General features: G+C 38.7%; 1 protein-coding gene across 1 annotated transcript in view; it reads left to right on the top strand.

Annotated features, from left to right (window-relative positions):
- The window catches only part of CTTNBP2 (cortactin binding protein 2), a gene marked incomplete at both ends in the record, with an annotated part of 163,792 nt that overhangs the window by 111,699 nt on the left and 39,330 nt on the right, over window positions 1–12,763 (top strand). Inside the window, 3 exons of the mRNA XM_080701723.1 lie at window positions 3,027–3,302; window positions 5,824–5,919; window positions 7,571–7,650. Of these exons, the coding sequence (XP_080557849.1) occupies window positions 3,027–3,302; window positions 5,824–5,919; window positions 7,571–7,650 (452 nt within the window). The remainder of the gene's footprint in view (window positions 1–3,026; window positions 3,303–5,823; window positions 5,920–7,570; window positions 7,651–12,763) is intronic.

Below are 12,763 nucleotides of genomic sequence, written 5' to 3'. Positions count from 1 at the left end.
AAGAAACAGAAAATGAATAGGAAACATAAGAAATAATTTATTATATGGTATCATGACATGGTAAAGTATACCACGAAGAACACTTAAGGGGGATTGGTTTGAAGTGGGGCTTTATTTTTGTTTGTTTTGTTTTGGGTACCAGAGACTGGACCCAGGAACATTCTACCTCCACGTTACACCTTCCCGTTGCTTTTTATTTTGAAAATCTTACTAAGTTGCTGAGACTGGCTTCAAACCTTACATCCTCCCACCTCAGCCTCCTAAGTACTGGGATTTTAGGCCCACATCACCATGCCTTGCTCTGGGTTTTAGTTTTCAAAAAGGTCATCAAGGTATCCTTTTTGGTAAGCTATTTAAGCAAAGACTTGATGGCAATTAGGAGGGAGGCCATGTGGAGATCTCAAGTGGAGCTTTCTAGGAGGAACATATTGTGGGACAGAGGTCTACGATCGGGAGCACCAGGTGTGTCAGAAGAACTGCAAGAAGGGTGAGAGGTAATGGGGGAAGATAAGTAAGAAAACAAGTCAGAGTAGGTGCAGGATACAATAGAGGCCTAATCTTATTGGAATTTATAGACCTTTATATGGACTTATGGTAGCCATAGGCATGTCAGATTTAATGTATATTTTATCACCTGCTACTTTGTTGAGAATGGACTATATAAATCGTGGGTACAATCAGGGATGGCTGTAGTATTCCAGGTGAGGGACAGTACTAGTGGCTCAGCTTAGGACTGGAACAGATGAACCAATGAGTAGTACTTGGGTTCTGAAGATGTGGCATATCAAGTGGGCAGAACATCCTAAGGGATGGCATGCGAAGTGTGAGAGAGAAGGAATTCGTGGGTCATCCCAAAGTGTTCAGCCTCAGCAGTTGGCAGGACAGTCTTGCCATCCATTGTCAAGGGGGAGGCAGTCAGGAGTAAAGTAGGTTTTGCTAATAAAGATCAAGCACTTAGTTTTAGTTGTATGGCTCTTTTAGGCCATCTGTGTCAAGTCAGCAGGAGTTCTAGAGATGAGTGTTGGTTAGCTACATGTGTTTGAGAGTCTGTAGTCTAGCAATATTTTAAGTCGCGAAACTAGATGAAATTACTGAGGGAATGTGTTAGCTTTTCATTGCTGTGATAAAATACCTGAGAAAACAACTTCAGAAGGAAACAAGCCTTCAACACATGAGCTTGTGGGGGATGCTCTAGAGCCAAGTCAAAATAGGGAGTGAACATAGGAAAAATAAAAAGATTTCTGAAAAACTCTGTCATTAAGAAGCCTGGGAAAATTGAAAAAAAAAATAGCAAAGGAAGACCATTCAAGTCAAAGGCAACTGAAGACAAAGGAGAGAATACATTAGGAGTCTGTCGCAGAGCAGAGAGAGGACATTTATGTCAAATCCTATTCATAAGAAAAGTTATTGAGCCAGGTATGGTAGCACATGCCTGTAATCTCAGTACTTGAGAGGCCAAGACAAAAGAATCACAGGGTCAAAGCCAACGTTAGCAACTTAGTTTAGTGAGGCTCTCAGCAACTTAATGAGACCCTATTTCCAAATAAAACATAGGACTGGTGGTCTACCTCAAAAATATAATGCCACTGGGTTCAGTTCCCAGTACCATAAACATACACAACACACACACACACACACACACACACACACACACACAATTATATTGACAATTGAAAAATAAAATAACCTAATAGCTGGTCAGTTCATAGAAAACATCAATTTAAGAAAAGGATCATAAAAATATATACACTTTAAAACATTTTTAATATTAATGCAAAGTAATTTTTTCACCAAGTGTGTTACATAGTCCTCACTTTAGTGTCATTCTTCTAACTGAAGTTTCAAATATTCTTGTCTGAATAAAATATACCTTTAATGTATCTTTTATGGTTTACAGTGTTTGAGTTTTTAAACACATTTGTGAAGTAAACTAAGACAGTTTCTGTCCAGAGCTTATTTTTTTCAAATTTTATAGAGTTGTCTCATTTATACCTCATTAAATGACAATATTTAGCAACTCCATTAAGTGTCTCTAAAGTATTGAACTTAGTTTTCATAATAACAGTAACTCATATTTCATCAGTTATGGAATATTAAATTCATCAATTTCAGTAATGAGTTTAACAGACACAGACAATTTGGGAACAAATGCAAATGACTCTTAGCAAACATATAATTCAGCTCATGAGAACAGAAGTGTGTGGGGGTGGCACCCACAGCAGTGGAGCCTCAGTTGATGTCACAGAGAGATTGAAAAGATCATTAAAAAACTCCTACTGCGTCGCTTGCCATTTATCAAATACTAGTATTTACAACTGTGTTGAATCCAGTACAAACATAAGTTCATTTATCCTTCATAGCAAGTTGGTGTATGTTCTCTTCATTTTATAGAAGAAATTGAGGTATATAGAGAGAGAGCAGGGCTATTTATTAAGTACACACAGCTAGCAAAAGGCTGACCCTGAGGCTCAGACCAAGGTCTGTATGACTCTGAAGCCATCTTCCTGAGCTTACTGACTACACAAATATAACTTGACTTCTCCATGACAGTATCCACAAAGAAAAGGAGAATATAGAAAATTCAGAGCCAAGCGAGGGCTCTTGTCTTCTCAGATTTCTTAAAAAATTATTTTATTAGTGCACTGAAATTATACAGCACAGTGAGGTTTAATGTGATAGAAACATACCTGTGCACAGCTCTTGGTGTATTTTTCTCCACATCCACATTTTTTTTAATAGTTTGAGAATCTTTCTGAAAAGAGTCTATGGAGTATGGAAATGTAAAGATACAAAGGAAGTTAAATAATTCATACAGTATGCTTCCAAAGACACTAAAAAGAGATTGGGAGAACTAAAGTTGACTTCAGTATAAGAACATTCAATTTAATGTTATTTGAAGAAACAACATAGCTATCCTATGATTTATTTTTAAAATGTCCATATCTGCTTATTTTATATAACAGCTCTGCTGGTTTTATTTCCATCAAGATTTTTTTCAACCTCTAATTCTTTTATTCTTTTAACAGATGCTCTTAAAATACCCTTAAGGATTTCCTTGGGTGAGATTCAACCAGGCAGCTATAGTTCCGATGAGTTTGAATGTGAAAACACAATATGTACTTTAAATATCCGCAAACAGACATCCTGGGACGATTTTTCAAAGGCAGTGAGTCAAGCTCTGACAAGTCATTTCCAAGCAATCTCTTCAGATGGATGGTGCAGTCTGGAAGACACGACATTTAATAACCCCGCTGACTCCAACATCGGCCTCGGTGCAGGCAGCGTACGATCCATCAAGCTAGGTATCCGCAGACCCACGAGAGAGAGAAAGTTAAATATCTGGGTTTATTTATGTTTCTGGGCATCATAACCTGATACTCCATTTGTTGATTAAGCACATTCAAAGCTTGCTTGTGGCAGCTGCTGGTGCTGAAAACCTTGAGTAGTCACAATTTAGTTATTTCATGATGTAGCCTGTTAATATAATCGTGCTTATAATGCCTCAAATAGTGCTTGAGAGCAAAGAACACCATGAGGCTTTGTGATTGCACTTAAATTCTAGATAAATCAGCGATGTGTACATGTTTGTACACACAAGTTTTTTACCCCAATATGATGTTTGAATATAATGCATCAATAAAAAATTAAAAAATAAAGTAGAGAAGTGACATAAAAAAGAAAGAAAAAATATATGAAACATATAAATAAGAGAAATGGGTTCACATATCAACTCATTAGGAAGGCATGCTGTTCCTATCAATTTAGAAGCAAAAATTTACTTGCAAAGTTATGAATATGCTAATTAAAACATGATTGTCTAGTAATCAAAATAAGCCTACAAGCATTCCTAGTTCCAATAATTTGTAAACCTCTGTCCTTTAGTGGGTATAATAGTTTTTATTTTATAGGATATTTCTTTTTAGGTATTTAATAACAGGTTATTCCTCATCAATCCAAATCATTAAATATTTTCTCTAAATAAAATTAAAAAATTCTAGATAAAAGCAATAAACCTACTATACTGCAGCTACTTACTAATGCACATATTCTGAACACAGCCCCACTGTTGTTCTCTGGCTGTGCCAAGGCTACTGTAGTGCACTAATACCTCGCCCAGGGTCAGTATCCTGATGAAGTCCAGAGTTGGAAGTGCTTTCATGAAGATATATTCAGAACTCCTCCATGGGATGAGTCAGTTTTAACTGATTATTTCTATTTGACAGATACCCCAAAACAGTTCCAAAGAACTTAGAAGTTAGGTTTTTCTTGCCAGTGAGTTAATTTTTGCTGTCTTGGACCAGGAAAACTAAGACCTCCAATGCAAGGACTGTTCAGGTGTTTTATTAAGTGGGCTTGACAACAGCCTGGCTGTACAGCTAGCTGGGTATAGAAGGATCTGCCTAAAGTCACATAGCTAACTAGCAAAACCATCAGCATTCAGATTATAGTCATTGTTTTCCATGTTAGAAAAGAATGGTCAAGGGTGAGCGAAGGACAGATTTTATATTTCTATTAATGTTACATCATAAAATATATTATTTTTATTGTAGCAGATAGTATATTTTTCTCTGTACTCATATATGCCAAATTGCCTTCAAAATAAATATTATTGCTAGGTTTTAGAGAGCATTTTTATGACAACTTGATTTTATGGGTCTTTGGCATGATCATTAAACTGTTGTTATTATATAATTGTTATTATATAATTAAAATTACATTTAGAAAATGAGTCATAGAGGACTCTCAGGAAAACATATTGTCCACAGATTACTCTCAAAGGATGATTCTGCCTAGGAATCTGATACATGAAGTCAGCACAATTGTATTTTGAAGGAAATGGTCCTCTGTCACTTCTCATCCAGCTAATCTGAAAATTTATGAAGGCAAATTGATGTTCCCTGCCATCAGATACCTTGTGAGCAGTGCATGTTAAGGCCTAAGTCCTCCAGTATTCAGCTTGTCACAGAGGTGTGGCACTTAGCTGAGGCTGTCCACTAACCTGTGATGATCCTCCTCTCAGCCTCCCAAGTACTGAGGTTACAAGCATGCACCACCATACCTGGCTGATAATTTATAATATAATATTGTCATCATTGTAGGCATGTGAGTGATTTTGAAGGATTCATACATATGTTAGATTAAAGGAGTTTATGCCAACAGTTAAAAAGAATTATTTTTAAGGGTATGCATAAGTATGTTGAGAAGATATATTTGAAGGAATCGATCTGTGGAGAGAATAGATAAAAAGCAAATATTTATTACTAATCCCTTCCTTGAAAAACACATGTTGAGAGGGTCCCCTTCAGAGCTTGAATGAGCGAAGACCGCAAAAAGACCTTGCCTTATTCTGAGTATCTGAAATTCTCTCTCCCTCTGCCCCCCTTTTATTTTTGGAATCTAAAATTTGGAAAGGGATGCAGGGACAAATCATAAAAGATCTGATATCTCACCCCAGAATGCTTAGATTTTGTGCTAGCTATTGAAAGAACTGTGAAATATTTTTAGATTATGAGTAGCTTTGTGCTTGACAACTTAACTCTAGAACTGTCGGGTCTATTTTTGCTGTCTAGATAGCTCTCCTAATCCCTCCTCAGGACGGCTTTTAAGAAGTCTGCATACTGAACGTATTCCCTTTGACCTCCAAAAGTTTAACTCCCCCCAGGGAGTTAACCCCATGTGTGACCCTTTATGTGTTCTGAATGTGCCTTTGACAACATAAGCTCTGGATTCCTAAAGTTCTCACAGAGGACAGCACATGATTACTGTTAGGAAAACATTACTTTTAAGCTGAACTCGACCTTTTATTTCATTTGTTTGAATTAGGAACTATGCCATGGTCAGCAGGTCAGAGCTTCTCCCAGTCTCCGTGGGACTTGCTGAGGAAGAGCAAGACTGAGCAGGTCACTGTGCATTTGTCAGGTAACATCTTCCATCCCGAGGTGGTAGGTGTTTCAAGAGCGTTTGCTTCCTGACTGGCTCACTGTCTAAGTTCTTCAGTCTACATGTGTTTGTCCTGAGACCTCTAGCCATTCACGTGTGTGACTCTGTTCAGTAATTTGTTTTTTTAATATTTGATTAAGGGAAATAATTAAAAGCCATGTCTGACACCTAAGGGGGTGTCTGCCCTGACGATTGACTCTTGCCATTCTCATTGCATTCATTGCATCCCTCCTGAGAAATAATGTAGAGGCCACATTGACAGTCGCAGCAGAGTGACCAGACTCTATTATAAGAGAAATATCTTTTGTTACTGTCAAGTGTAAAGTATACCTCATATGATTATTATTATGGTACAAAGCAGTGTTGAATAAGAACCTACTATGCGTGAGCCTCATAACAACTCAATGAGATAAGTATTTATGTATACCCCATTTTATACACAAAATTGAGGCTCAGAGAGATTGATTTGCATGCCTAATGTTATGCTGCACTAGACAGAGTAGGAATACTCAGCCTTGGAGTCTGAAAGGCTCTAATTTCCTTGTGGATTTTCAGTAAGTGGGTTTGAATCTGAAATATTTGCCTCAACTAATAAAGTCTTAATTTCTTGTTTAAATTGTACTCAAAGAGGGAGGGAGATTATATATATATTTAGAGAGAGAGAGAAACAGACAGACAGACAGACAGACAGACAGACAGACAGACAGGCAACCCTTTAGGCTCAAACAATATATCAAGAGAATATAAGTCCACACTTGTAATCCCAGTACTTGGAAGGCTGAGACAGGAGGATCCGGGTTCATGGCCAGCCTCAGCTACTTAGTGAGGCCGTCTGTAATTAGTGAGACCCTGTTTCAAATTAAAGAATAAAAACTCAGGCTGGGGATGTAGCTCAGAGGTAGAATGCCCTTGAGTTCAACCCCCAGTACCACAAAATAAAAGAGAGTGGCATAACTTGGGGTGGTGTGGGAGGACCAGAAGGGAGACCTCCACACCTGTACATTGCTATTGGCCAAGGCTAGAGGACTCTGGAAATGGGATTATTGATGATGGCATTTGCTTACAAACAATAAAACATCAAAGCCAGCAATCAACAGATCTCAGCTGCAGCTGGTCTCCCAGGCTCTGGCCATGACTGATTGCTGGGATGTGGATCGGCTGCTTTGGGGGGAGGAAAGGGGCAGCTGGGAGCTGTTGGAAGGCCAAGGCAGTGCAGTTTAACCAGCCAGAACAGAGTGTGAAGGCACTTTCACATTAGCAATGGCACACTGGTGCTTCTTGGCCAAGCATTAGCTCTGCCTACAGAAGTCCACAAACATACTGTTTCCTTTTCTTTTCTTTTTTTTTTTTTTTTTTTTTTTTTTTTGGTGGTACTGGGGTTCCTGGAAGCCCTTCTACCTCTGGGCTACACTCCAGACCTATTTTTACATTTTTATTTGGAAACAGGCTCTCCTAAGCCAGCACGTGCGGCTGGCACGCGATCCTCCCGTCTCTGCCTCCCAAGCACGGGGATTATAAGCGTGTGCCACCATGCCCGGCTGTTTTCTTTAATGATAGGTTTGGTTGTGTTTTAATCATCTTTACTTAAGAAGGAAGAGCAAATTTCCTTCTTTGTATTTATTCCTTCTAGGTCCCCAAGAAGGCTGCCTCAGTAGTGTGACTTATGCATCCATGATCCCTCTTCAGATGCTACAGAACTACCTCAGGCTGGTAAGTTGACAGGACCAAGTGGAGGTATCCATCTCTGTCCCTTTGTTGGGACATTTATATGTTTTTATTTATATGTTTTTAAGTGTGTCAGCCCTACCCACCCTGTTTTCTGACACTAATACCTTCTCTAGCAGCCCTCTCTGTGGCAGGCTACCCTTCAAATTGTTTGGATTTCTGTCCTTGTCATTCAGCTATCCTTTCCCTGTATCCTGAGACATAGCTCTGAATCATAAAGCATTGTGACTTGAGCAAGAAGAGGTTATCTTCCCTTAACAAGGACTTGACATTAAATAGATCATCAGCAGTATGGAAGGGAAAGGCCACACATATCAAGCTACCTTATCATAAGTTTTTTATAAATTAAAATTGATTAAATATGCTAACATTTAAAATATTGAATATGTCACTTCAACAGAGCCCAAATAATTAGAGCTTAAACAAGACCAAACTTTATTTTTCCCAAGCATCTGAGTCCCTGTGAGTGAGCTGTTCTGGGGTACGAGAAGTGTGACTCAATACCTTCTCCTCTGCTTCCCCCCACCCCAAAACCCAACCTCCAGGGTGTTCTGTTTGTGTCACTTGATCAAAGTAGCCCACACTCCCACAGCCACATCCTAGCCAGAGGTCCAGGCCCTTCCCTGTCAGGAAAGCTGCTTAACATTTCTGCTACAGCCCATGGAAGAGAATTTAGAACCTTGCTCAAGCCCCCTAGGTGGAAAGTATGGCTCTTTGTGGGACAACCAAGTGCCCAGCTTAAATAAGGCAATCTGTTACTAAGAGGAAGAAGGGGACTATGATTATCAAAAGAAAGTGGCAATTTCTAAATATAGAATGATCGCTTCTTGGCCTTTTGGCTAAGATCAAGTGTAGTATCTGTTCTTATCAACTTAATATCTGATACGTCCTCTATCCAAGGACAATATATTAAATGGATTTTTGTGACTGGAGTTGGAATAGGAGCTTGCTCCATCCACTCTACGCATCAACCTGGTATTGCAGTACCTCCAGGAACAGTGGGAAGGAAGGAAGGAAGGAAGGAAGGAAGGAAGGAAGGAAGGAAGGAAGGAAGGAAAGAAGCCGGGCATGGTGGCACACGCTTGTAATCCCTGCACTTGGGAGGCTGAGACAGGAGGATCGCGAAGGTTCGAAGGCAGCTTCAGCTACTTAGTGAGACCCTGTTTCCAAATAAAATATAAAGGTCTGGGAGTATAGCCTGGAGGTAGAAAGCCCCTGGGTTCCACTCCCAGTACGAAAGAAAGAAAGAGAGAAAGAGAGAAAGAGAGAAAGAAAGAAAGGAGGGAGGGAGGGAGGGAGGGAGGGAGGAAAAGGAAAATGTAATGCTCTGTATTCCCTAGATTCTTAGGACATGCAAGGTAATATGCTAAGTGTTTTTATGTGTCTTATTTATTCTTCACAACATCCCTAGAGAGCTGGGTGTGGTGGCACATGCTTGTAATCCTAGCATTTGGGAAGTTGAGGCAGGAGAATTGTGGTTCAAAGTAGCCAGCCTCAGCTACTTAGTAAAGCCCTTTGCAACTCAGTGAGACCCTGTTCCAAAATAAAAATGGGGCTGGGGGTGTAGCTCAGAGGTAGAATGCCCCTGGGTTCCATCCCCAGTACTGCAAAAAAAATTCTCTATATGATAAATAATTCTACTTTTTGTTTTTGGATGAGGAAACTGAAGTAGACAGTGATTAACCATAATCACATGAGTCTCTGGAATTCTGTGTGTGTGTGTCTGTGTGGGAAATCTAATCCTAATGCTGATGGTACAAGCATTAATAAACCATGATTTTGCTTGCTTCTTTTATTTAATAGCATTTTTAAAAGATGGGTTGGACTTCGAAGCTGTTTCCATAAACTTTGAATTGTTGGCTTTGTTTTCTGCTCTTGATGAAAAGAAGCATTCAGAACCATTCCATTGATCTAGCTAGACTCAAAGTAGGAATTGGCCTTTGTACAAGCTGTGTGGCCGAGGTGTTGTCTTCTGAATCTAATGCTTTCCCTTCTTGTTTTCTTTGCTATTTGCTCCCCTTGCCCCCAGAGCATCAGTTAGCTGGAGCAAGATGTTACCTCCTAACTTTGTTTAAGAGGAGGTTGAAGGGCGAGACCTACTGATTTTCAGAAACCTGCTCTACAGAACCACTTTCTTCTCTCAACATCTTCATACCAGGAAAGGTTCAGGCCCAGAGGTTTCCATTCACTTATGTAGTTGATGAAATTTTCAAAAACCAAAATTACAACAAATTTAAAGATTTTGGTTTACTTTATTTTCCAACTTCATTCCATTGAATAGAAGTACGTGTTCCAATGGGCTGAGTAGAGTATTTGGTTTCATAAGCAGAGAAGGGCTGAAGAAAACAGAAATAAGGAGCAGAAAGTGAATTGGTCATTTCCAAAGTTGTTTTTTTTTTGTAGGAGAGAGAGAGAGAGAGAGAGAGAGAGAGAGAGAGAGAGAGAGAGAGAGAGAGAGAGAGAGAACTAGATGGAACAATTGAAAATAAATCATGGGTTAACACCAGGTTGCTTCAGGTTACTTTAAAAAAAAGAACTAAAGCTTCAGCTGGGTATGTTGACACATGCTTGTAATCCCAGCTCTTGGGAGGCTGAGACAGGAGGATCACAGGTTCTTGTCCAGCCTCAGCTACTTAGTGAGGTCCTCCCTAACTTAATGAGACTCACCATGTTTGTTTCAAATAAGGAATAAAAAAAATAGGTCTGAAGGTGTAGCTTGGAGGTAGAATGCCCCTGGTTCAATCCCTAGTACCACAAAAAATAATTAAAGCTTCATAATCATGCTCATTTAAAACAGACCTGTTGAGCCAGGCATGGTGGTACACGCTTGTAATTCTAGCATTTGGGAGGCTGAGATAGGAGGATCATGGTTCTTGGACAGCCTCAGCTACTTAGTGAGGCCCTTTGCAACTCAGTGAGACCCTGTTTCAAAAAAAAAAGAAAAAAAATTATATATATATATATATATATATATATATATATATATATATATATATGGCTGGGAGTGTAGATCAGAGGTAGAATGCCCCTGAGTTCCATCCCCAGAAATAAACAGACAAACAACAAAAAACAAAACCTGGCCTGCTTAGGAAACTTGACTGTAATTTCCTCTCTGGGTTTCTCTGAAAGATAATAACTTAGTTTCAGTTTGGTGATATGGAACTTTTTAGCCAGGGTGACTCCATTTTACTTTTTAGTCAGGTCCATTGGGGCCTAATACAGAAATCTTGCTCAAAACAATAGTCTCTTGTAATCCTTATTTAGCAAACTAAGTAAAAAGATCATGTAACCAAATTAAATCTATATATTATCATCAACTCGCAAATCTGTAAAATGAAATGTCTTCTAGTCACATCATATATAACATAATTCTAGTATACTTATGGGTGTCTCCTGATTGATAAGACATAGTTTGACTACCAGTGACCAACAAACCAGGCTAAATTAATACTGTTTTTAGTTTAATTCTAAAACTAATTTAGTGAGTTCTTATAAGGGGCTTCTTTAACAATTACTTCACAAGTGATTATAGTAAAAATGTGTCACTTCTTATCAATCACTTCAAAATTTAAGTGACTAAGGCAACTATGTATTGTAGTAGATGGGAATGCTGCCTCTTCCATAAAATTTATCCCCTAAAAGAGATAGACCTTTATTATCTTATTGGTCATAAATTCAGTTGTTTGACAAGTGTTTGTTGAGAGGCTCTTAAAAGAAGGCAGTGGTCTAAGAATTAGGTTAGAGATGCGTATAAGACACATTTCCTGGCACAGAGAGGTGACTTACTAGTGTAAAAAGACAGATTTTTTTTAAATGACTAAATACATAGTTAATGCCTTGACTTCAGGAATTTTGAGTATAGTGAAGAATAAAGCAGACAAGGAGATAGCATAAAGAGCATAGCAAAGGAAGCAGAAAACTCCTCAGATGGAGTTGTCAGGAGAGACCTCTCTGTAGTGGACACTGAACAGAAAACCAAATGAAATGAGAGAGTTGGCCTGTTGAGGGCATTGGAAGAAGTCGTGGCAGATACAAAGGTGCGTGCACTGGAATGACATCTGAGAAATGAGCAGAAACTGGATCGTGCAGAGTCAAATCCAGGGTCTCTGAATTTTATTTCAGGTAGGATAAGAAGCCACTAGAAAAATTTGGGCCAGAGAATAGCATCCAGTGCCACAAATAAGGGTAGGCACCTTGGTGTATATTTGAATTGCTGAAACTTTGTACAGTAGATGTACAAACACAATAGTAGCTGGTTTTACTGAGCATCTATTATATACGAAACTCTGTTCTAAGAATATGTGTTGTCTCATTCAATAGTCCAGTGGATAGGTACTTACATCAGTTATTCACATTTTACAGGTAAATAAACCAGCATTCATAGTAATTTACCTTACATTCTCCGTGAGTGCTGGACCTATAAAATTGAACCTAGGCTTACTCATACCTGTCATCACAGTTTATTCTATTGATCAGGACAATTAAAGTAATCACTTTTTGCTCTATGTGCAGATGTATTATTTAAAATTCATATGTGAAATTTTTATGCAGAAAACAACATAGAGACATTAAATCAGGCTTTATGTTTCATCTATTTTTTTGTGGTACTATGGATGGAACCCAGGGGTTATTTGACCTCTAAGCTACAACCCCAGCCCTATTTTTTAGTTTTCTATTTTTAAAAACATGGTCTCACTAAGTTGCAGAGATCCTCACTAAGTAATGTTATTTTAAAATATATTGATTGAATTTTTGAAGTGATACAACTAAATTAAATAGCAACCCTTGAATTAATAAGAGAAATGTTCAACTTAATTGAGTTTTGAATGACTAGAACAGCCTTTTCAATTTATTGCAGTGGTCAAACCTTTTTAATTAAGTTAACTCAAATATTTCTCTTAGTCAGTTTGTAATTTTACTAATGTTGGGGTACTGGCTTTCTGTCTGAGACAACCCATGAAAGCTCCGCCAGCCCCACTAGCAGATGGCCTGCTGTGGCCTCATCTTTCTCAGGTGGAAGAGTGAGTGGGGCAAGGTCCTAGTGGGAGCTCCCAGGAAGCAGTTTCCTGGAACAGGGAAGAAAGGTGACCTGTAGTCA

The sequence above is a fragment of the Muscardinus avellanarius genome, assembly GCF_963383645.1.
Source record: "Muscardinus avellanarius genome assembly, chromosome: 9".
In the NCBI taxonomy this organism is placed as follows: Eukaryota; Metazoa; Chordata; class Mammalia; order Rodentia; family Gliridae; genus Muscardinus; species Muscardinus avellanarius.
The sequence above is the reverse complement of the archived record's forward strand: the minus strand, read 5'-3'. Positions and strand labels throughout refer to the sequence as shown.